Genomic DNA, 24,729 nt, shown 5'->3' on the forward strand with positions numbered 1-24,729 from the left:
TTTTCATACCATCTAAGATTACCTCTTTGATGTCTTATTCATATGAATTCAACATTCAACCTTTTGCACCAAAAAACGGTTCCAAGTGGTAATCTTTAAACATAATTCATCAAAAGCGGAGAAACCTCATTGTAATGACATTTTTTCCATATAACTAATCACAAGCTCTCAAGTTAATACTTATACATAATTAAGCAATAAAACTGCTTTCATTTGTAAGATGTAAACATTTAACAAATATTTGTTGTTTGACAAAAGTAAACAAAATAAAAATAAAATAATTTGATGATTATTGAAGATAATGTGAAGGATGATGAAATGGCACCATCTCCACCTTACAATTCAAGAAGGGAAAACTTCCAAAAATAGCCGGCCAACTTCTAGAATCCTCTTCATCTCCCCTAAAACCCCTCTTCATACCCTCGAGGGTTTTTGCGGCCCCCTTTAATCCATCACACTCCTTCTTCCGACTATCGCCTCTCAATTGAACAGAATTTCTTTTTAGGGTTTTCAGTGTTATGGCTCCTGTTTTGAGCAGAAGTTTAACCCCGGCTTCTGTAGCCTCACTCCCTTATTCTCCACTCTTTTCATCTAGAAACAACACCCATAATCGTCTGTCTTTGAGAAGTGCGTTTTTCCATCAAAATGAATTGAAAAACAGCAGCTTTTCTTGCTCTGGGCTTAAGTGGAAAGTCGACAAAAGAGGTAGTAGTGTCGTGGTGAAGTGCGAGGCTTCGGCCGTTGCTGAAAAAGAAGCCCCTGAGGCTTCCGGCGAGAAGCATGAATACCAAGCGGAGGTCGGTTTCTTACAATTTCATTAGTTATCCGGTTTGAAATTGGGTTATACCCAATTTCATAATTTTTTAGGGTTATCTTTAATCAACTCTCTCGGTTGAAAGATGTTGTCGATATTTCGATTGATTGAAATTGAAGTTAGTTCATTTCATACTTTCTTATCCATTTGTTTTATCTATGACATAATTTCATAATCTTGTTCGAACTTCGAACAAAACTTTTTAGTGCTTATGAAGCTTGAAAATTTGAAATTCTGGATGCAGGTTTCTCGCTTAATGAATCTGATAGTTCATAGTTTATACAGCCACAAAGAAATTTTCCTCAGGGAGCTTGTGAGGTAAAAACATCTCTACACGTTTCATGCTTGATTTCCATCTTTTATCATTTTTAAAAACAAAAGTTCTAATACTAATTTACTAAACCTTCTTCAGTAATGCAAGTGATGCTCTTGATAAGCTGCGATTCTTAAGTGTAACGGATCCCTCATTACTTGGAGATGCTGGTGAGCTTGAAATTCGAATTAAACCTGATCCAGAAAAAGGGACAATCACAATATCGTAAGATTACTTACTTTTCTTGATTCTTGAATCTTTCCTTATAAAATATAACTCTATTAAAGATTTATAAACCTTTTTTTTTAACCTTTTTGTAGAGACACTGGTATTGGAATGACCAAAGAAGAACTAATAGACTGTCTTGGAACCATTGCTCAAAGTGGAACTTCAAAGTTCTTGAATGCTCTCAAGGTACTTTACCTTTTTTTTCATATAAATCATTAACAAATATGTACCACATTAAATCAATTGGTTGATCATATAATTTCTTGAATCTTTTTGTGTAGGAAAACAAGGATCTTGGAAATGATAACAGTTTGATTGGTCAATTTGGTGTTGGGTTCTATTCGGCTTTCCTGGTTGCTGAAAAGGTCCATAATACCCTTTTCCCATTTTCTTACTTTCTTCATTTTTCATTGAAAAATGATTCTAAATATTTTATAAAAACAGGTGATTGTTTCCACCAAGAGTCCAAGGTCAGACAAGCAATACATTTGGGAAGCAGCAGCTGAGAGTAGTTCATATGTAATTAGAGAAGAAACTGATCCTGAAAAACAGATTCGTAGAGGAACAGAAATAACACTCTTTTTAAAGGTCCTTCAAATCTTACAAACTTCAATCTTTTTGCTTTTATTTTATTTATTTCAAATTCAATTAATGTTTTAAGTTTGTTTAATTTAATTTTGTTTTGTTTTGTGTAGGATGATGACAAATATGAGTTCACTGAGCCAAGTAGAGTTCAGGGTTTGGTGAAAAACTACTCACAGTTTGTTTCTTTCCCGATTTTCACATGGCAAGAGAAATCAAGAACAGTTGAGGTAAGTTTTTATTCTTTTTTACTGTTTTTGTGTTATGATCTGGGACCCACAAAATGAAAAAGTAGCTAATTAAATATGATTTGAAAATTGTTTTCAGGTAGAGGAGGAAGAACCAAAAGAAGGTGAAGAAACACCATCAGAGGTAAAAACTAAAAAACTAAAGTGCCTAATTTAAGCTTAAATGAAATTTTGTTGCTTTTATATGATTTATTTATGAAAAAAAGTAATGCTTGTTTTCCAGGGTGAGAAGAAGAAGAAAACAAAAACTGAAAAATACTGGGATTGGGAATTGGCCAATGAGACAAAACCAATATGGGTAAGTTAAAAAAGTGATTTAAAAAAAATAAAACTTTTTGAGCCACTTTTTTGATTAACAATTTGTTAATTTATATAATTGAAATGTAGATGAGGAATCCTAAAGAAATTGAAAAAGATCAATACAGTGAGTTTTACAAGAAGACATTCAATGAGTTTCTTGATCCTCTTGCACACACTCATTTCACCACAGAGGTATTTGTTTTACCTTTTTCTTACATTTTCTAGATTGATTTATTAAATTTAAATGATTAAATCTATATATTTATTTACTGTTTACTTTTTTTGTAGGGTGAAGTGGAGTTTAGAAGTGTGATTTACATCCCTGGAATGGCTCCAATGAACAATGAAGATGTAGTAAATCCCAAAACAAAAAATATTCGTCTTTATGTGAAACGTGTATTCATTTCAGATGATTTTGATGGTGAACTTGTAAGTCTTTTTTTATAACATGTGAAAATCATGGCATAATTATATAAAAAAAACTAATTTGTAAAATCTTGATATGCAGTTTCCAAGATACTTGAGCTTTGTAAAGGGTGTGGTGGATTCAAATGATCTTCCACTCAATGTTTCACGAGAAATTCTTCAAGAAAGTCGAATTGTACGTTTAAAAATCACATCTTTAAATGATTAAAGACTTAAATTTAATATAAATAGTATTACAAACCTTTTGTTTCTTGTATTCCAGGTAAGAATAATGAGAAAGAGACTTGTTAGGAAGACTTTTGACATGATTCAAGAACTTGCAGATAGTGAAAACAAAGAGGTTAACAATCAAACATTTTCTTTTCTTTTTTTTTTTGTTTTTCTTTAATATGAATCATGAACTCAAATGGGATCGATTTATTTCAGGATTATAGGAAGTTTTGGGAGAATTTTGGCAAGTTTGTGAAGTTAGGATGCATTGAAGACACTGGAAATCACAAAAGAATAACACCATTGTTGAGATTTTTCTCATCTAAAAGTGAAGAGGAATTAATAAGTCTAGATCAGTATATTGACAACATGGATGAGAAACAAAATGCAATATATTATATTGCAACTGACAGCTTGCAAAGTGCCAGGTCAGCACCTTTCTTGGAGAAATTAGTGCAGAAGGATATTGAGGTAATCTATGGATCTTAAATTAATCAAATCTTTCTTGACTATTTAGGTTATAACTTATATAAGTTATAAACATGGATGATTAAATGTTTTTTTTATTTTGTTTAGGTGTTGTATTTAGTGGAGCCTATTGATGAGGTGGCAATTCAGAATCTTCAGACTTATAAAGAGAAGAAGTTTGTAGATGTCAGCAAGGAAGATCTAGAGCTTGGTAAGTGTTTAATAAAATGTTGTGTGAATTGTTTTTGTTGGGAGTGTAAGGGTAAAATGGTCATTTGGGTCACACATTGCAGGTGACACAGATGAGGTTAAAGAAAGAGAAAGTAAGCAAGAGTATATCCTTCTTTGTGATTGGATGAAGCAACAACTTGGTGATAAAGTAGCAAAAGTACAAATCTCAAGTCGTTTGAGCTCTTCCCCTTGTGTCCTTGTCTCTGGAAAATTTGGCTGGTCTGCTAATATGGAAAGGTTGCTATTTTATTTATTTATTTTATTTTAAAAAAATTTGTGGTTATAAATTTTTTATTAATTGAATTGAATTGAATTTTCAGGCTAATGAGAGCACAAACACTTGGTGACACATCAACCTTGGAATTCATGAGAGGAAGAAGAATAATGGAAGTCAACCCTGATCATCCAATCATCAAGGACTTAAACGTAAATACATTTCTATTTTTGAGTTATGACATATTTATTTATCGATTATATTATTATTATTATTATTATTATTATTATTATTAACTAACTTGATATATAAATGTTTTAGGCTGCATGTAAAAATGCACCAGAAAGTACTGAAGCAAAAAGGGCTGTGGAGTTGTTATATGAAACGGCTTTGATCTCTAGTGGATTCACTGTAAGTTTTTTTTTTATTTAAAAAAAGATTGATTTTCTTTCTACATTGTTGTGAAATTGTGGATTAAATTTTTGTTTGTTTGTAATAATAATAGCCTGATAGTCCGGCGGAATTGGGGGGAAAGATTTATGAGATGATGGCGGTGGCTCTTGGCGGGAGGTGGGGACGAGTGGAGGAAAGTGAGGAGGCGGGTGAAACGTCGGAATCAGCTCCGGAATCGGAATCGGAATCAACCGAGACGGAAGTGGTGGAGCCCTCGGAAGTTAGGACAGAGGCTGATCCATGGAGTACTTGATTCGGTTTTATTTAAATAGAAAACTTAAGTTGTTAGAAAGGCAGAGAGAGTGGTTGGTTTCCATTTGGAATTTGGAAGGAGGGAGGGAGTATAAATTTTGGACTCAATTTGTGACAAAAATGTTCTTATTTATCGATTATCTAAAGTGACCTTTTAGCATTTGAAAAAGTGGAAAAGTGGATGTATGTGGTATCAACTAATCAAATCAACTATCAATCATTAAAAACCTGAATCATTAACCTACCCTTGTCTTCGAAGTTGTTGGAGCACGAGGGCTTTTTGGAAAGAAATTTATGAATCTTACTTAATATTCTATAGGAATCTAAGTAAGTACTTACGACAGTATCTAATATCTTATATAGTCGGCCTTCATGAAAGTTACAATACTTGTAGCTCGTCAAGAATACTAATTTGCCCTCTAAAAGATTTTGTCGTTAACCACACTTTTAATGCTATCGACTTTAATATTTGTCTACAGTAACTCTAAACATAAGATGTTTCTATAAGAGCATTAGGTGTGGGCAATAAGGTGCAACACAACCTCACATGCCACATAAGCAAATGGTGTTATAACATCAAGTGGACAACAAGATGCAACACCAACTTTTTGAAAATAAATAATTTTTTTCTTTTTTTTTTACTATTTCGTTTTTTTTGATACTTTTTTTTTTTCATTTTATAATTTATTTCGATTTTTTTAAAATTGATATAAATATTTTTTAAATATAAATAATAAATAAAACATAATGTTTAAAAATTATAAAAAAAATTAAAAATTTTTAAAGATTAAAATTAACATAAAGGCTAAATTACACATAATATCCAAAAACAAAAAAGAAATAACATCTAAATTCAAAAAAAAAAAAGACAACGCTATTCGTTATCGTTATTGTTACCATAGAAGATATAATCCGTCAAATCCTCTCGAAGTTGTCTGTGTTTATTTGCGTCATGAATGTCAACAACGCGATGCAAATAATCTGTTGTTCCTGGTTGAAACTGAACGTGTCTGGGCTCTGTTGGGATATAGTGTGCAATATTTCTCCCTTTATCTTCTACTACCATGTTATGCATTATGATACATGCATACATGATATATCGTAAAGTTTCTAAATCCAATGGTCGTGCTGCATGTTCAACTATATGCCACTTCGCCTTCAGCACTCCAAAAACACGTTCCACATCCTTACGTGCTCCTTCTTGTCTTCTCTTAAAAAATTTGTCTCGTTCTTCAACCGGGTGGCGGAATGCCTTCACGAATGTGGAATACTGAGGATATATTACATCTGTAAGGTAATAGCCATATTTGTATTCGTTTCCATTCACCGTGAAAGGAGCATCCGGGGCTTTTTCGTTCAAAAGATCGTCGAATATTGGCGAGTGATCAAGAACGTTGACGTCGTTGTTGGAACCCGCAACCCCAAAAAATGCATGCCAAATCCATAAATCTTGAGAAGCGACAGCCTCTAACACCAATGAAGGTGATCCGTGATGACCACTTGCGTATTGCCCTTTCCATGCTACCGGACAATTTTTCCATTTCCAGTGTGTGCAATCAATGCTTTCAATCATTCCGGGAAACCTATGACGTTCTTCATGCGCCGCATACAATTCTTGCAAATCATGCAACGAAGGTTTCCGCAAATACACATCTCCAAAAGTTTCAACAACACCCCTTGACAATGTATACAAACTCTCTCTTGCGGTTCTTTCGGACATTCTCATATAGTCGTCCATGGTGTCGGGTGACTCCCCCACAGCCATCAAACGAATGGCCGCAGCACATTTCTGCAACGTTGTAAACACCCGTCTACCTCTAGCATCATATCTTAATTGAAAAAATTCGTAACTCAACATAAATTAACTATAGTTTAAAAATATATTGCATATGTTGTAAAATTAAAGAAACATGTAGTACATTTTTATTTATTTGGTATAAAAATATAGTAAACAAATGATACCGACTTTCCAAGGCGTTGGCGATTCGTAAGAACACATCCCTACTCAAACGAAATCTTCTTTTGAAGTCCTTCGCCCTGTATACACAATTATCCGCAAAGTAATCGCGATATAGATGTTCGTATCCTTCCTCACGATTTCTGTTTAACATTGCATGTCTTGTTAGTAGCGGGGCTGAGTCTGGTTGTAGCAGGTCGGTAGTGTAATAATGATATATCATCCTAAAAAAAATATCGTCATCTGAATCATTGGACGAGTCGAAAGGATCAATATTTTTTTTGAACATAATTGAAAGTATGTAGAGAGGATAAGAGAAAGTGTGTGAAAATTTTAAATAAAATGAGAGTATTTATAGGATAAAATGTTTTTTTTTTTAATAATTAACTTTTTTTTTTAAACCGTTGCAAATCAAACGGTCATTTTTTTTAATTTATCTTCGTTTCTTCCCGTCGCCACCGCAACGAGATTCACCTCGACGAGAAGCAACGAGCAGGGGGGGCGGTGTTCCCCGTGTTATAACGGCGTTGAGGGGTGCCACCTCACCCCCCGTTGCTTCTCGTTGGACCCATACCGACTCGTCTAATAGATCTCCAATGTTTAATTTATACTATGCCCGTCCGTTGCGAAGAAGCGTTTATATAACACGAATGATCTCTATGGTTTGGGGTGATTTGCGTGTTTGGTCTTTATTTTATTTTTAACTCTGAAGGTCCTTACTATTTATTTTTGTTATGCGCTTTGTCCCTACTGTTTGTTTTTGTTACACGTTTGATCTACGTCTTACCAAAAAAGACTATTATTTAAATAGGGAAAAACTGTGGGGTAGGTAAGGTAATGTAAGGTGAATGGGTTGGGTTGGGGTGTGTTTATTTAAATAAATTAGAAAATCAAGGAAAAAAATAGTATTTTTAGGTAAGACAGGGACCAAGTGCGTAACAAAAACAAATAATAGGGATCTTCCAAGTTAAAAAAAATAAGTCAGGGACTAAACAGGCAAAATACTCTAAACCATAGAGACCATTCATGTAATTTACTCTATTTTGAATTATATGATAATAGATACATCTATTAAAACTATATAACCTCAATCTTTTGAATGACTTCTACCCGCGGGTTACTTATGAATAAAATAAAATATAATATATAGTTTAATGTTATTTAAAGTTGTAGTTATTATTAATTAATTTTTTAAAATTTATTTGCTTAACGTTTTAATTTCTATCATTTTAATTACTTAAAACATCAAACAATTTTTTTTTTTTGATTTTAAAGGTAACAATATAATCATTTATATAGAGTTATTTTTAACTATTTTATTATAAGTTATTTTAAGCTAATTATTTGAAAACTTTTAACGATTATAAAAATATATTTAGGAAATATTTTAGTTAAATTAATATTACAATTTAATTTTTGCATTTAGCACTATAATTTATTATTTTTAACTATGCATAAAATATTCTTTGGGTTTTTAAGTGGAACTGAAATTTATATTGAAGTTGACCTTGTAATGTTATATTTAAATTAACAATTTAAGTATTTTGTCTAAACTGTTCAAAAGTTGTAGCTTTAAATTGATAATGGTTTACATACAACAATATATTAAATCAAATAAATTAAGTAATGTTAAAAATTAAAGACATAACTTTATAAGTAGAAGTAAAAATATTATTTTAATTTATGATTACATTTTAGGTTTGATACTTATCTAACCTTATTAACCAACTTATAATCATTATTAAAAAGACACTACAATTTATCACTTTTAACTAGGGGTGAGCGCGGTGCGGTTCGGTGCAGTTATTAACCAAAACCTCACCACTAACTGCAAATGCGGTTAATCCATTTTCAAAACCGCTTGGTGCGGTTATTTTTGCGGTGCGATTAAACGGTTATTTTACGGTGCGGTTTTGGTTTTTCCGTGTTGCGATTATTAACCGCATGGATTTGATGCGGTTATTTTGTGTGGTTTTTAACTATAGTTTATAGCTCAAATGATTTTAAGAGTTCAAACATATTACTTGTAATAATAAAAAAACCATAATGTATAAGACAATTAACTTAAATCACAAACAATTAATATCTTAAAAATGTCAAATCAATAATAATTAACAATAAATTTCTTAAAATTGTCTAATTTCACTATTTTTCAAAGTTAAACATAACAAAAAAACCATACTTTTGTCTTCTAGTATTTTATTCATCTTTCATTCATGAAACTTGTCTTATTTTTAATATTTAAAATATTAATAATTAATAAAAAAAGTTGTATATAATATATGCGGTGCGGTGCGGTTTTTTTTGCGGTTTTTGAAAACTAATAATCGCACCACACCGCAAATTTGCAGTTTTTGAAAAACAGAAAACCTCACCATCGGTTTTTATTGTAATTGCAGTTTATCGGTTGAGGTTTTTGCGGTTAATTTTAGTTGCGGTGCGGTTTTTTTGCTCACCCATACTTTTAACTACTTACAAAATATTCTTTATGTTGTTTAAGTTGAACTAAAATTTATATTTAAGTTGATCCTGTATGGTTATATTTAAATTAACAATTTAAGTATTTTATACAAATTGTTCAAAAGTTGTAGCTTTAAAATGATAATGGTTTACATACAACAACATATTTGACCTAATAAATTAAGTATAATATGTTAAAAGTTAAAAACATAAGTTTATAAGTAGAATAAAATATATTATTTTAATATTAAAATTTAGTTTATATATGATTACACTTTAGGTTTTATATTTATTTAACCTTATTAAACAACTTATAATCATTATTAGAAATAAATTGAAAAGTTATGGGAGATTCAAATGAATGTGGTGAAAGGAAAAAATGAATGAGAGTTTCAAATGAATGTGGTGAAAGGAAAAATGCTAGTTTTATAAGTATAATAGAGGAATTCCTACGCGTTGTGCAACGAAGATTAAAAATATATTGTTAGAATATTGAAAAATATATATTTAAAATGGTTATGTTATTGACATTAACTTTGAGATAATATTTTTACACTAATATATATATATATATATATATATATATATATATATATATATATATATATATATATATAATCTCTATTATTTTGAACAATAATATTCATTGACATCAACCCACATTCTTCATTAATATAATTATCTATTTAGTATTATTTTTAACAATTATTATTATTGATTAATTATATTTTTACTTATGCGATCATTTTCTAATTTCAATAATGATGTTCATTTAAAATACAATTTATTTATAGCTAAATGTAATTTATAATTTGATTTTATTATCATTTAAAATTGTTATTCATTAATTTTAAACCACTTATTATTAATAATAAGTTAAAAAAGACTTTTAAGAAACACTGAATATTATTATTAAAATGTGAAACATACACTAAATAATAAAGTGATAAGATAGACAATTTGCATTTCAAAAGAGACTTGCATGGATAATATGACATATCCATGTAATTTGATTTTATTATATATAATTATTGCTTATTAATTTTAGAACCACTTGTTATTATTAAGAAGCGAAAGAAACTTTTAAAAAACACTTATTATTATAATTAAAATGTGAAACATATACTAAAATATAATGTGATAAGATAGACAATTTGCATTTTAAAAAAGGCTTACATGGATAATATGGATAATATGACATATCCATGATTTTTAATTAATTATTGTTTGAAGCAACATGCACATATAAACATGTATACAATAGTTAATTTTATATATATATATATATATATATATATATATATATATATATATATATATATCACATTCCATAACATATGATTGATAACATGAATCTAATCTAATTTACATTAGAATTTCAGCCACAACATGCAATGATATTCTTAAAATTTATATTTAAATTTTAGGTTGTTTAAGTTGAACTAAAATTTATATTTAAGTTGATCCTGTATGGTTATATTTAAATTAACAATTTGAGTATTTTATACAAATTGTTCAAAAGTTGTAGCTTTAAAATGATAATGGTTTACATACAACAACATATTAGACCTAATAAATTAAGTATAATATGTTAAAAGTTAAAAACATAAGTTTATAAGTAGAATAAATATATTCTTTTAATATTGAATTTAGTTTATATATGATTACATTTTAGGTTTTATATTTATTTAACCTTATTAACCAACTTATAATCATTATTAGAAAGAAATTGAAAAGTTATGGGAGTTTCAAATGAATGTGGTGAAAGGAAAAATGAATGGGAGTTTCAAATGAATGTGGTGAAAGGAAAAACGCTAGTTTTATAAGTATAATAGACGAATTCCCGCGCGTTGCCCAGCGAAGATTAAAAATATATTGTTAGAATATTGAAAAATATATATTTAAAATGGTTATGTTATTGACATTAACTTTGAGATAATATTTTTACACTAATATATATATATATATATATATATATATATATATATATATATATATATATATATATATAATCTCTATTATTTTGAAAAATAATATTCATTGACATCAACCCACATTCTTCATTAATATAATTATCTATTTAGTATTATTTTTAATAATTATTATTATTGATTGATTATATTTTTACTTATGCAATCATTTTCTAATTTCAATAACGATGTTCATTTAAAATACAATTTATTTATAGCTAAATGTAATTTATAATTTGATTTTATTATCATTTAAAATTGTTATTCATTAATTTTAAACCACTTATTATTAATAATAAGTTAAAAAAGACTTTTAAGAAACACTGAATATTATTATTAAAACGTGAAACATACACTAAATAATAAAGTGATAAGATAGACAATTTGCATTTCAAAAGAGACTTGCATGAATAATATGACATATCCATGTAATTTGATTTTATTATATATAATTATTGCTTATTAATTTTAAAAGCACTTGTTATTATTACGAAGCGAAAGAAACTTTTAAAAAACACTTATTATTATAATTAAAATGTGAAACATATACTAAAATATAAAGTGATAAGATAGACAATTTGCATTTTAAAAAAGGCTTACATGGATAATATGACATATCCATGATTTTTAATTAATTATTGTTTGAAGCAACATGAATATATAAACATGTATACAATAGTTAATTAAATATGATATATATATATATATATATATATATATATATATATATATATATATATATATATATATATAACATATGATCGATAACATGAATCTAATCTAATTTACATTAGAATTTCAGCCACAACATACAATGATATTCTTAAAAAGATACTTGAATCAAGAAAATACAAAAAAGAATTAGTATATAACAAACTTACAAATTAAAAACTTCAACATAATAACATGGCTCGACAAATTGTTCAAAGCCCTCAAACCAACACAAAAAACTTTAAACTTGTTTTCTTTGTGAATTTTGTATGTGATTTGTATTTGTGTGTCTACTCAAAAAGATTGACATTTTTATAGTAGAGTATCCATTAAGTGTTTATTAAATATATTATATAAGTTATAAAACCTTTGAATTATTAATCATTATTAAGTGACTTTTGAGTGATATTCATTAAAATAAGAGGTTTCAAATGTATGAGGTGTTTGCAAATTTTTATGGAGGTTCAAGGAAATATGCTAGCTTTATAAGTATGTATGATATGATGATAATGACTTAATATTATTGACACATCGTCATTTTATTTCATTTAACCTTTAATTAAATGACATCTCCAATGGTTAATCTCTACTTTTTCTATAAATTTAGTTAATCTATCCTTATCTATTTAAAATATTTTATATAATCCACTCCGTTTAGTTAGTTATTTTTAAATATATATTATATTTTGATACAAACTATTCTAATAAAGATTTATCATTATAAATTTATATTTCATAAATAAAATATCATTAAATATTTAAAAGAATTAATTAACTAGTAATAAATAAATTAATTAAAAACTAAAATATATTTAAGTGGTATAATAAAATATGTGTAGAAGATGAGGGGTTGAATGTACAAATGATTATATTGACCACTTAATATATATTGAGTGGTCAATAAAAATAAACAAAAAAATTATGCCTCCAATGACAAAAGAGTTTGTTTTTCATTTTTGGTTGTGAGTAGAGGTTATTATTAATTTTTGGGTAAATTACACCAATCGTCGCTCATGTATGTATCAAAACGTATGTTTAGTCCTTATTTTCAAAACTTAACTCGGATAGTCTCTCATTTAATTTAAACTTGCACACTTCGTCCCTGATATGCAATTTTGTTGTGCTTCTAGTCCATGTCAAATCTGAAATGACCATAATTCCCTTTATGCATTTCTTTTCCAATTAAATTATTATTATTATTATTATTATTATTAATTTTAAAAAATAGAAAAAATACCCCACCTTAAAAATCTAACCTACTATACCTAATTTTTCTTGTAGACCAGTCCTAAGCATCATCATCATCACCACTACGAACGGACCATCAGTCACCGGAGATGGTGACCTCACCGAAGCAAATTTCTTTTTCCAGAGTTTTGTTGTAGATTTCTTGTGAAGGTGAACGATTTTGGATATCACATTTGCAACCTCAAACGAAAGGATTCCAATCATTTCTGGAGTTTTGTTACATAATTCTTGCTTGTTCTTGGCTGACGGTTTTGAGGATGATTCCAAGAGGAGAGCATGCTTAGGATTCGTACTTATTTAATTCCACATCCATAGTAACCAAGGTTCTGCTACCATTGCTGAATGCTTGGCCTCCCCAAGCATCAAGTCGTATGAGACCTGTGGTTTCTTGATCTTCTTCTTCGATGACATGTGGTTTCTTTAGCCCACTCTCTCTTACCCTCACCCATTGATCTTCTTCATTCATACATCACCGATGCTCGATTTTTGCAAGTGGGTTTTCAGATTTGAGGTTTGGATTTTCCGATTTGATGTGGTTTGATTTGAAGGTTTGGGGTTTTTTGGGAGGTGAACGGTGGTGAGTCGTAGTAGCGTTTCTGGAATCAAACATGAAGAAGACATAACGTTTTTGGAATTGAACATCATCATTTTTTTCTTTCCCTAACTTTTGGTTTCAGGATCGACTCTATGAAATGATTTAATGAAGTTCATATCAACAAAAACTACAAATTGATGTCCAATTATTACAGAGTGTGAGAGGGAGATAGAGATAACGAGGAAGGGAGTGAATATGGTTGAAGGGAGTCGGAGGATGTGTATTGGGATTCGACCTCGATTTTTGGTTTGATTTCTTTCAGCTTGCCGGGGAAGACGAGGGATGTGCAGAGGGAGGGAGGGAGGCTGTTGGCCGAAGAAGGAAGGGAAAAGTGAGGGGCGTGGTTGGTGGGGATATTTGTTTTTGTTTTTTTTTAAAAGAAAAAAAAATCTAAAATGATATTTAAATAAAACAAAATTAAAAAAGAAATTGTTAAAAGAAAATTAGTCTTTTTTATGTCCATAGAGCTAAGCGTGCAAGAAAAAACAAACTCAGGGACGGTCTGAATTAATTTTTGAAAATATTGAATAAATATGCATTTTGATATATGCATGAGGTCCGATTGGTGTAATTTACCTTTTTGTTTTTGGAGTAATTAAGAAAGCAAGTCATACAATTGGGTTATGTACAAGTTGATAGCAAAAAGAAAGACAAAACTACAAAAATGGTCACTATGATTTGTCGATTTCGAGTAAATTACACGAATCATCCATTGTGTAGGTGCCAAAAGGCACGTTTACTCATTATTTTCAAAAATTAACTCAGAACGTCCCTATTTGGTTGAAAATTGCACGCTTCATCTCTCATTAGTTAAAATGTCTATCTTGCCCTTTTCTTTTTCATTTTCATTTATTTTTCAATTGTTTATAATTTAACAACTATTTTTTTTATTAATTATAATTTTTAGAACATGAAATTTCCCTTACAACCATCTCCGACCATCAACCACCTTCGATCGTTGGTCACCTCTGGCCACCTGCCACCTCCGACCACCAATCACCTTCAACCACTAGTTGCCTTTGGTTGCCTCCGACCACCAGTTACCTCTGGCAAATAACACCAACCACCCCCGTTCAAACAACACCATTCACCTGTAAATTAGTAAAAAACCTAAAATTAAACCTGAATCCAACACTACATCTGAAAGAGATCTACATATATGTGTTTATTTACCGAATCCATACCCTAGATCTACAAATCGATCAAACAAAGAAAAGAGAAGAGAGGGTTAGTGGAAGATTATAGCCGGACACAAAATCTTAAACTAATTGTCCTACCACTGCCATGAAACCTGCAACTTCAGTTGTCTTCTCCCCTAAACTCGTTTGAACAAATCTCTGAAATCGTATGGGAAGCTAGATCCTCAGGAAAGTTTAGACGGTAAAAGAGGGAAACAGACGGTAGTGGATCAAATAGAGAGTTTGGGAGGCGACATATGTGTGTTGTATTCACTGGAGTTGATGGTTGGGGTTAGTGTCGGTGTTTCAGAGATGAGAGTTATGGTTGGGGTCCGTGTTGATGTCGTTGGTGTGATATACAACTAGTGGGGAATATGTCATTCTTCTCCAAACAAACGTTGCCGTTCCCCTCCCTCTTATTCTCCGACCAGACCGCCGTCGTCCCCCTCTTCTCCGTTCTATCTATCTTCTAGTGATATCTACTCCATGATTAGGGTTATTTACTAATAGGTTTAGTTAAATAAGAAAGTGGAGAGTCAGGTATCGAATAAGATGGGAATGGGGTGGAATTGGAGTTTATTTTACATTTTATCTTTTGCATTAAATACAAAATAACTTATAAGTTTACTAAAAATAAACTAACAAGGACGATTCAATCATTTTGTGTCTGATAAAGGATGAAATGTGTAAATTTAAACTAACGAGGGACGAAGCGTGCAATATTCAACAAAACGAGGGACGGTCCGGGTTAATTTTTGAAAATAGGGACTGAACATGCTTTTTGACACCTACACGAGGGACAATTCATTTAATTTACTCGCTAATTTCTTTGGGTAAGGTCCAAAAAATAATTTTCTAGCAAAAAAGGTCCTTATTTGGTGTTTGAGCTGTGGATTTGGTCCTTAGAACTAACATTCGTTAGTTTTAGTCCGTTAAATGTGTTGAAATGACTTTTTTACCCTTTATTTTTAATTTTATTAATTATTAATTATATTGTCCATTTACTTTTGATTTTATAAATTATTTTAATTATATTTAAAATAGACATACTAAGAACATAAATCTTTCTTATCTTTATCTGTCCCTTTCTTGACCTTTACTTTCAGGTGACATAAAACATCGCCATTTCCACCGCCTCCCACCTCCTATATAGCATCTTCTTCCCCATATACGCTCCTATACTGCCTCCCACCAACTTTTCCTCTCACTACCTTCGGTCTCCTATACTTCCCTTCACCTACACATCCTAGGGGAAAACTCTTTCTTATATCCCTTGCATTGATTTGTTCTATTGTGGGTAGGTGTGGATTGAGACGATGATCACTCCCACTAGTTTAAGACAACTAACCATCGCCATTACCACCCTACTCTCTTACCAGTCCCCTTGATATCAACCTCAACATTACCATCACCATCACCATTGAAAGAAGTCGTGCTATTGCCTCAAACCCATCCCCTCCATATTTCGCCAATGCACCAACCACCACTATCTCTTTATTCCTCCACCACCAACACACCCACCTCAACCCTCTCGTCTGAAGTCACTCAATAGGGGCTCTCCGAATTCTAGGGGCTATTCGGAGAAGACAACTGTCACAACTAGTGAATTTAGGGATTCATGGACAAAATTTTCTCTATGTAACCTTGCAAAATTACATTTAGTAAGATTCAATCTACAATGCTATTTAAGTTTATACGTTCATACATTGTGATCCAAGTCGAAACAATCTCGTATAAGCTCAAAACTCGATCCAATAGCCAAGTCTAATCAATTTTGGGCCTTAGCCCAATCATTCTCAGCCCAAAACCCTTATTGGACCAAGACTTCTTCATTGGGCCCTACTGGGCCGATAACCTCTTCACTTGGTCTTGTTGGGCAGAAAACCACTCTTTAGGCCCTAATGGGCCGAAAACTTCTAGTGGGCTTTACATTGGGCAGAAAACCCCTCATTGGGCTTTATTGGGCCGAAAGTTTTTCTTAGGCCTTAAATGAACCGAAAACTCTTATTAGGCTGAATCCTTTTCTTTTGGGCCTCCCATTGGACCAAAAACCCTTTTAGGACCCCAACCATGCCCAAAAACCATTTATAATCTCCAAAAACCGCAACCCTTAATGGGACTAGGGTATTTTTTGGTCACCCTTAAAAACCGAAACCCCTTAGCTTGGTTGGAAAAAAAAGAGAAAAGAAATGCAAGAAATGTTGACACCTCATATTTACACATCAAATAACTATGTAATTAACCCACAATATATAAACATTTTGCTAATATCCAACATGTTTCAAGGCCACACAAGCCAATCTCTTCCCTCTCTTCTCTTATAATCGGCCGATCCCATTTCCACATACACCCAAAAATCAATTGCAACCCATTTCATTTTCTAAACCCTCCCATTTCTTTCAAAATTTCATGAGGTACTTCAAGGAAAATACCTCTTCAAAAGGGGTTCTATAAAGCTTTGGGGTAAGTTCTTGTAAAACTCTAAGTGTTTATACATAAGATAGTGCTTGAATCATCTCATTTATACACTCATTTTCGTGCATGATCCTTAGAACATCCGATCTTTCGAGAATCTCACCAAGAACACAAGCTAGGCTCGCAGTTTCTTCTTCTTCTTCTTCTTCTTCTTCTTCTTCTTCTTCTTCTTCTTCTACGTCACGAAAACTCCAAGGTGAGCTTCATACCCCACTAATTTTGTGTTTTTCATACTCTTTTTTTTGGGAAGGGGGGGGGGGGGGGGGAGGGGTAGGGAAATACATGTCAAAGTTTCGGTCAACTATTGGATAATTGCATGGACCAATGTGTTATGTGTTTAACCTTTGAGTATGTGCTTGAACAAGAAGTTTATCTCATATATCTTCATAAAATCATGAGAAAAGTGTTTAATTATCATATATATATATATATTGCATGATATCTTGTGTAAATGAGCGTTGTGCTCATCATGTTAACTTTTGGACCTAAATGTTTTTAACAATATGCTTACATCAATATTTGCATATAATAAGTTTTCAAGGTCTTATATGTGTTTGTGGAAAAATCGTGACATGTTAAACTTCTTATTTTGATGGCTTAAAACCTAAGGTAATATGTTATTTTTACATAATATGTTACATTTATATTAGTTCAATAATGATTTTTTATAAAAAAGTTTATAAATAAATTTGCCAAAATAGTGAACTAACCAGAAATTTATGACACAAAAATTCGTGTATCATAAGCTGTCTGTCATAGGGACTTTTAAACAAGTATAGTAAGCTGTGTGCGTTTATGACAGAAAAATAAGCGTGTCAGAAAATTAGTGTCATAAAACTCTAACAGCATGGAAAAAGAATCTGCGTGTTATAAAATCTGTAATGCGCATCATAAGCTAGATAATATGAACTCAGCCAAATCGCATGTCATAAAATATCATTCACATGTTTACAAAAGAAAGGTCATTCTTCCTAATCGATAAAGAGACACGGTAAATTGCGTAATTCCGTTAATGCTCTAGTGAGATACTTTCCTTCACCGTACCTACCTAGCGTACAATGTAAGTCCTGTAGTTATAACCATAATCTTCTGGAGGGAGAGCGAGATGTTGTGTATATATCTATATAGGGTTAACATCCCCACACCTGAGCTGTTCGCTATAGCTAGACGGTGCCAGTCTAGGATGACAAATATCTTCCCGAAACCGACGCCTGAAGAACGTCATGACAAGCATATCAGTCACATTAAGCATTGTTTTTATTTTGGATTTACTCTTCCATGGTTTAATAAAATATACAACTACGAATCATATGTCGGTACACTATTACCACCACTCCAGTCTTAGGTTTAAGACTACATATTTTTATATATATACAACAGAAAATATGGTATTTTCTGGGGATTTACACTTTACAACTACAGATAAAAAGAAAACAAAGTGCATGCATGCAACTATTAACAGTTTTAGAACGAAACTCAGAAACCATTTTTCACATAAAATATCATATTTTAGGGAGTTTACAAAATTTTACATACAAAGATGTTACAAAACCTTTTCTTACAAATATGTTTATGAACTCACCAACATTCTATGTTAACGCTTTTCAAAATAACTTGTATTCTCAGGGACTCAGTGAGCAGGTATTTGGACCGTGGATTTCGGATATTTGCTACATTTTGGAAACATCATACTTTATGTCATTTTTGTGTAAATTTGTGAACAATTTCAACATGTAAACAATGTATGTTGTTATCTTTTAATGTATGATGTTTGGTTTCTATGTTTCATTCATATTCAACTGTTATGATACTATACAATGATGTCATCTGCCCCCGGACATTTGCGCCATCCTGGTTCGGGGGTGTGATAGGTTGGTATCAAAGCGTTTTTTATAGTGAACTAGTATATCTAACCATACAAGATATACAACTATAAATACAATGGGACTAAAACACTCTGAACAAAAGAATACATACATGTGCGTGCATACTAGAAATAACGTCATAACAAGAAAACAAATAAAATTCCTTAGAGAAGTTGGACATCACGGTTAAACCTAGGCAGTTATGTAATCATATTTGGGATAAATATAGCCTGATCAACTATATTTATTCAGAATATGACCAACATGTGTTTGGGAGTGATTGGGGTGGACAACAAATCTAAAACTTACCAACCTTAATCCCAAAGGTCCTAGAGAACCAAACATAAAACAATATAAAATACTATAGGAGTATTTTGGCATTGTGTGGATCTTTATGCAATTTCTTGTATTTTTCCTTAGTACTTATATTCTCGTACAGGCGACATGGCAGGTTACCATTTGCCCGGAGACCCCTATTTCCCCAATCAGGGAAATGGAGGATGGATAGAAGAGGAGGAGCCCATGGAGGACCCAAAGGAAGAAGATATCGACGAGGAAGTAAACGGAGAGGAAGAGGAGGAGGAGGATGACTCGGACGCGGAGTCCGAAGTCATCGACCCACCCTACATGGCGAGGGTACCAACGCATCAGTTGGGCCCTAATGACCCAATGCCCCCGTAGGCCTACGATGTATGGCGGTGGAGCAAGCACCAGGGACAACGTCCACCGTTCGACATGGGTGGAGGTTTTACGAACTTAGCCATGGAGGGCCAGCAGACCGATCCCTTCCTATTATGGTCCGACGGACTAGGGAGATTGACGATCAGACACAGGTGACCGCTAACCAGATGATCGAGACGAGATCCGCAGTGGAGCATGTGAAGAGGCATACTTAGGACCTCATGAGGGAATATCAGGACCGACAGGCTACACTGGAAGCGAGGGTGCGAGTCGCGGAGTGCCGACTAGCCGAGTTTAAGGGCGCTCCTACCTCATCATAGACACCACCAGGGACGTCTCACTGTGAGTAGGGTCTATCCTACTCACCGTCTATCATAGCTTAGATTTTTTGGTGTGTGTTGGTGCTACCCCCTTTTAATTTCATGTAAGTAAGATCGACCCTACGTTTAAGTGATTACACTACTCGCAGGGTCGTATGCTGTCAGATTTTATCCTCGATGTACTGTAGACCTTTTCAAAGGTCAATTTTTATACGTTATGTACTAAAACTTTAGCAATTATGAAACAAATATGTGTGTTATTTGTGATGTTGTTATCTGTTATGTATGATCTTTTCATATTTATTTGTTGCATCAAGGATTCAACTATATGTACATCTACTTCTCGATAACCACTAGACACGACTTATCTAAATACAACAAATTCTTACAATAATACTCACCTTATAATCCTTATCACACAGTTACCAAATTCCATTTGTGGCTGTAGAATATCTTCCCTAAGATACGTTCGATGCCGGAACAACACTACAACACCACCACTGCCGCCGTACCCACCACCAATGGATTCAGATGCATTCCAGGCAGCGGTTTCAGTTGTAGTCACTGCGGCTCTGGCACATATTAACAAGAATAGTGCCAATGGAGGCTGAAGCGGGAATAGTGCAGGAAGATCTAACCAGGGAGACAACCGAGGTCAACCAAAAGAATGCACCTACAAGGAATTTGTCAACTGCAAACCTAAGCCCTTCGACGGAAACATGGGTGTTATCGCCCTAACACAGTGGTTTGAGAAAACCGAATCGGTGTTCGAAATATGCGCTTTCCCCAAACAAAGCAAGGTAAAATTTGTCGCTTGCACCTTTGCAGATAGGGCACTCACATGGTGGAATGGCCATGTTAAGGCCCTGACTCTGCAAGTAGAAAATTCCATGAGTTGGGAAGACCTCAAGGTTATGATGCTCGCCGAGTATTACCCCATGATTGAAAGTCCAGAAGTTAGAACAGGAACTATGGAATCTTACCATGGAAGGTTCTGATATCGAAGAATACATAGCCAGATTTAGATACATGGCGATCCTGTGCCCCAAAATGATCACATCGGAGGGCAAAAAGATAGAACGATTAATTTGGGGTCTATCTCCCTTAATCCAAGGGAGCGTGATTGCGGCCGACCCCACAACATTTGACAGTGCTAAGCGCCTTGCCCAAAAAATTATCGATCATGGGGTACAAAAGGGCATGATGACTCTTATAACAGAACCGAAGAAGGATAAGAAGAAAAAATGGGGAAAGAAGAGAAAGGGGAAACAATCGCAAGGGTCCACGAAAAAGCAACAAATCGTAGCCGTTCACGCAGCTACCACACCAGCTGTGCCAACGCCTGCAAAACCCTATTCAGGCTCCCTCCCGAAATGTAACAAGTGCAACTTCCACAATAAAGGCACATACGGAGACATGCAATGCACCAACTACAAACGAATAGGCCACACTGCTCGGTATTGCAGAACACCATCACAACCAAACAACTAACCCAACAAAACTAGAGCAAGTCAGTCTTGCTATGGGTGCGGAGAGACCGATCATTTCAAACGAATTGTCCCAAAAACAACAATTGAAATGCGGGTGGAACAGGCAGGGTCCTTGTGATAGGACATGAAGAGACTATGAAAGATCCAACGGTAGTCACTGGTACGTTCCTTCTCAACAACATCTATGCATACATTTTATTTGACTGTAGGGCAGAAAGAAGTTTCGTGAGTCATAGGTTCAAAGTTCAAACACTTGCTCAGTCAAAATCCCCAAAAATTAAACAAAACCTTCACGACAGAAATGGCTAATGGGAAAAAAGAAACAACTAGTGACATATTCATAGGGTGCACATTAACACTAAATAATCTCTCATTTCCAATCAACTTGATGCCCGTTACTATTAGAAGCTTTGATGTGATCATCAATATGGATTGGTTAAGCCCCCACCATGCTGAGATTATGTGCTATGAGAAGGATGTTCGCCTTCACCTAACCAATGATGAATCCCTAATTATCTACGACGATAAACCCGGTGCAAACCTCCGTCTCATTACATGCATCAAGGCACAAAAGTGCTTGCACAAAAAGGACCATGCCTTCCTAGCCCACGTGGCGGATAAAAAGAAGGAAGAGAAAAGCATCAAGGACATCCCGAAGGTGTGCAATTTTCCAGACTTGTTTCCGGAAGACCTCCTAGGAATACCCCCCCAAACGACAGGTCGAATTTCGGATTGACTTGGTACCTGGAGCCACACCAATTGCCAAATCGCCCTATAGATTAGCCCATGCAGAAATACAAGATCTCTCCGGCCAGTTGAATGAGTTAGTAGACAAAGGATTCATAAGATCAAGCTTCTCTCCTTGGGGAGCTCCGATTTTGTTTGTAAAAAAGAAAGATGGTTCTTTTTTCATGTGTATCGATTATCGTGAGCTCAACAAGCTTACCATCAAGAATCGATACCCTCTTCCCCGAATTGACGAGCTATTTGACCAGCTGCAAGTAGCCAATTACTTTTCCAAGATAGATCTAAGATCTGGATATCACCAGCTATGGGTACGAGAAGAAGACATCCCCAAAATCACATTTCAAACTCGTTTCGATCACTATGAGTTCGTCGTAATGCCATTTGGTCTGACGAATGCACTTGCAATAATTATGGATTTGATGAACCGAGTCTGCCGACCTTTCCTTGACAACTTCGTAATAGTCTTTATCGATGACATACTGGTTTATTCTAGGAGCAAGGAAGAACATATCCAACATCTGCGACTAGTCTTGGAAACGCTCAGTGCAAAGAAGTTGTACATGAAATTCTCTAAGTGCGAATTTTTGATTCACAAGGTAGACTTTCTGGGATACGTGGTTAGTGAAGAGGGAATACACATGGACCCATCTAAGATCAAGGCAATTGAGGGCTGGGAAATCCCGAGAACACCCATGGAGATCATGAAATTATTGGGCCTCGTTGGATACTACAGGAGGTTCATTCAGAATTTCTCCAAGATCACCAACCTCTTACTACTCTAACTCAAAAGGGCATACCTTTCACCTGGGAAAAGAAGCAGGAGACCGCCTTCCAAACCTTGAAACAAGCCCTCTGCAGCGCCCCGGTTTTGTCACTGCCAGAGGGAACAAAGGATTTTGTGGTATATTGCGACGCTTCCAACCAAGGTTTAGGCTATGTACTTATGCAGCGCGGGAAGGTTATAGCCTATGCATCTAGACAACTGAAGACCCATGAAGTAAACTATACCACTCACGACCTCGAGCTCGGTGCTGTGCTCTTTGCTCTGAAAATTTAGAGGTACTATCTCTATGGGATGAAGTGCACTATTTTTACAGAACACAAAAGCCTCCAACATATCTTGAACCAAAAAGAATTAAACATGAGGCAACGGAGATGGGTTGAGCTGCTGAATGACTATGAGTGTGAGATTAGGTGCCATCTTGGAAAAGCCAATGTAGTGGCTGACGCTCTAAGACGGAAAGTATACTCAGGGAGTTGAGTGAGACACTATCGATAACCATCCATTCCCACTTGTCTTTGAAAATCAAGAAGGCTCAACTGGAAGCCTTGAAACCAGAAAACATCGCAAATGAAGCGTTACATGGGATGGATAAAAACTTAACCATCAAAGAGGATGGAGCCTACTACATTATGGACCGGATCTGGACGTCGAAGTTCGGTGGATTCCAGGACGTGGTAATGAATGAAGCACACAAAAAAGGTATTCCGTCCATCCCGACTCTGATAAAATGTACCTGGATCTTAAACAACACTCTTGGTGGCCTAATATGAAAGCGGAGATTGCAACTTACGTGGGCAAGTGCCTGACTTGCACCAAAGTTAAGGTGGAATATCAGAAGCCCTTGGGTCTACTTCAACAACTCGAAATACCCGAGTGGAAATGGGAGAGAATAACAATGGACTTTATAACCAAATTACCTAAGACGACTGATGGATTGGATGCATCTGGGTGATTGTCGATCGGTTGACCAAGTTCGCCCATTTCTTGCCAATAAAGGAAACATATAAAATGGAAAGGATGGCCCATATCTACATAAAGGAGGTTGTGAGATTGCACGACGTGCCAAAATCTATTATCTCGGATATAGATAGTAGGTTTACCTCTCGGTTTTGGCAGTCGCTACAAAATCATTGGGAACTCAGCTCGATATAAGCACTACCTACCATCCCCAAACAGATGGTCATAGTGAAAGGACCATCCAAACCTTGGAAGACATGCTCAGGGCCTGTGTGATAGATTTTGGCAGGGCATGGGATGCCCATTTGCCACTGATTGAATTCTTGTACGACAATAGCTATCATACAAGTATCAAAGTCGCTCCCTTCGAGGTCTTATATTGACGAAAATGCCGATCACCTCTCTGTTGGGCGGAGGTAGGAGATACATAATTGGCGAAGGGACTGGCACCCAACAGTACTCTCACAGGTCCTGAAATTATACGAGAAACAACCGAGAAGATCGTGAAGATTAGGGAACGACTGAAGGCATTCGGAGACCGACAAAAAAGCT

General features: G+C 34.0%; 2 protein-coding genes across 2 annotated transcripts; one reads left to right on the forward strand and one right to left on the reverse strand.

Annotated features, from left to right (window-relative positions):
• Positions 1-372: 372 nt before the first annotated feature.
• Positions 373-4,899, forward strand: LOC111896525 (heat shock protein 90-5, chloroplastic). The gene is made up of 19 exons (XM_023892506.3): positions 373-797; positions 1,059-1,132; positions 1,227-1,352; positions 1,448-1,541; positions 1,637-1,720; positions 1,800-1,943; positions 2,051-2,167; positions 2,265-2,309; positions 2,409-2,483; positions 2,573-2,677; positions 2,774-2,914; positions 2,994-3,086; positions 3,174-3,251; positions 3,338-3,592; positions 3,698-3,800; positions 3,883-4,057; positions 4,141-4,246; positions 4,356-4,445; positions 4,540-4,899. Exons 1-19 carry the CDS (start codon positions 519-521, stop codon positions 4,738-4,740), a joined length of 2,385 nt encoding a protein of 794 aa, XP_023748274.1. The 5' UTR covers positions 373-518; the 3' UTR covers positions 4,741-4,899.
• Positions 4,900-5,613: 714 nt separating this feature from the next.
• Positions 5,614-6,312, reverse strand: LOC111896477 (uncharacterized). The gene has a single exon (XM_023892466.2). It carries the CDS (start codon positions 6,310-6,312, stop codon positions 5,614-5,616), a length of 699 nt encoding a protein of 232 aa, XP_023748234.2.
• Positions 6,313-24,729: the final 18,417 nt, after the last annotated feature.

The sequence above is a fragment of the Lactuca sativa genome, chromosome 4 (genome assembly GCF_002870075.4).
Source record: "Lactuca sativa cultivar Salinas chromosome 4, Lsat_Salinas_v11, whole genome shotgun sequence".
NCBI lineage: Eukaryota > Viridiplantae > Streptophyta > Magnoliopsida > Asterales > Asteraceae > Lactuca > Lactuca sativa.

What these genes read in the sequence shown, in the direction of transcription:
- LOC111896525 (XM_023892506.3), top strand. Translation starts at nt 519, where the DNA reads ATGGCTCCTGTTTTGAGCAGAAGTTTAACCCCGGCTTCTGTAGCCTCA. An exon ending in ACACTCATTTCACCACAGAG is followed by an intron (nt 2,678 to 2,773) that starts GTATTTGTTTTA and finishes CTTTTTTTGTAG; the next exon opens with GGTGAAGTGGAGTTTAGAAG. An exon ending in TGATCTCTAGTGGATTCACT is followed by an intron (nt 4,446 to 4,539) that starts GTAAGTTTTTTT and finishes TAATAATAATAG; the next exon opens with CCTGATAGTCCGGCGGAATT.
- LOC111896477 (XM_023892466.2), bottom strand. Translation starts at nt 6,312, where the DNA reads ATGATTGAAAGCATTGATTGCACACACTGGAAATGGAAAAATTGTCCG.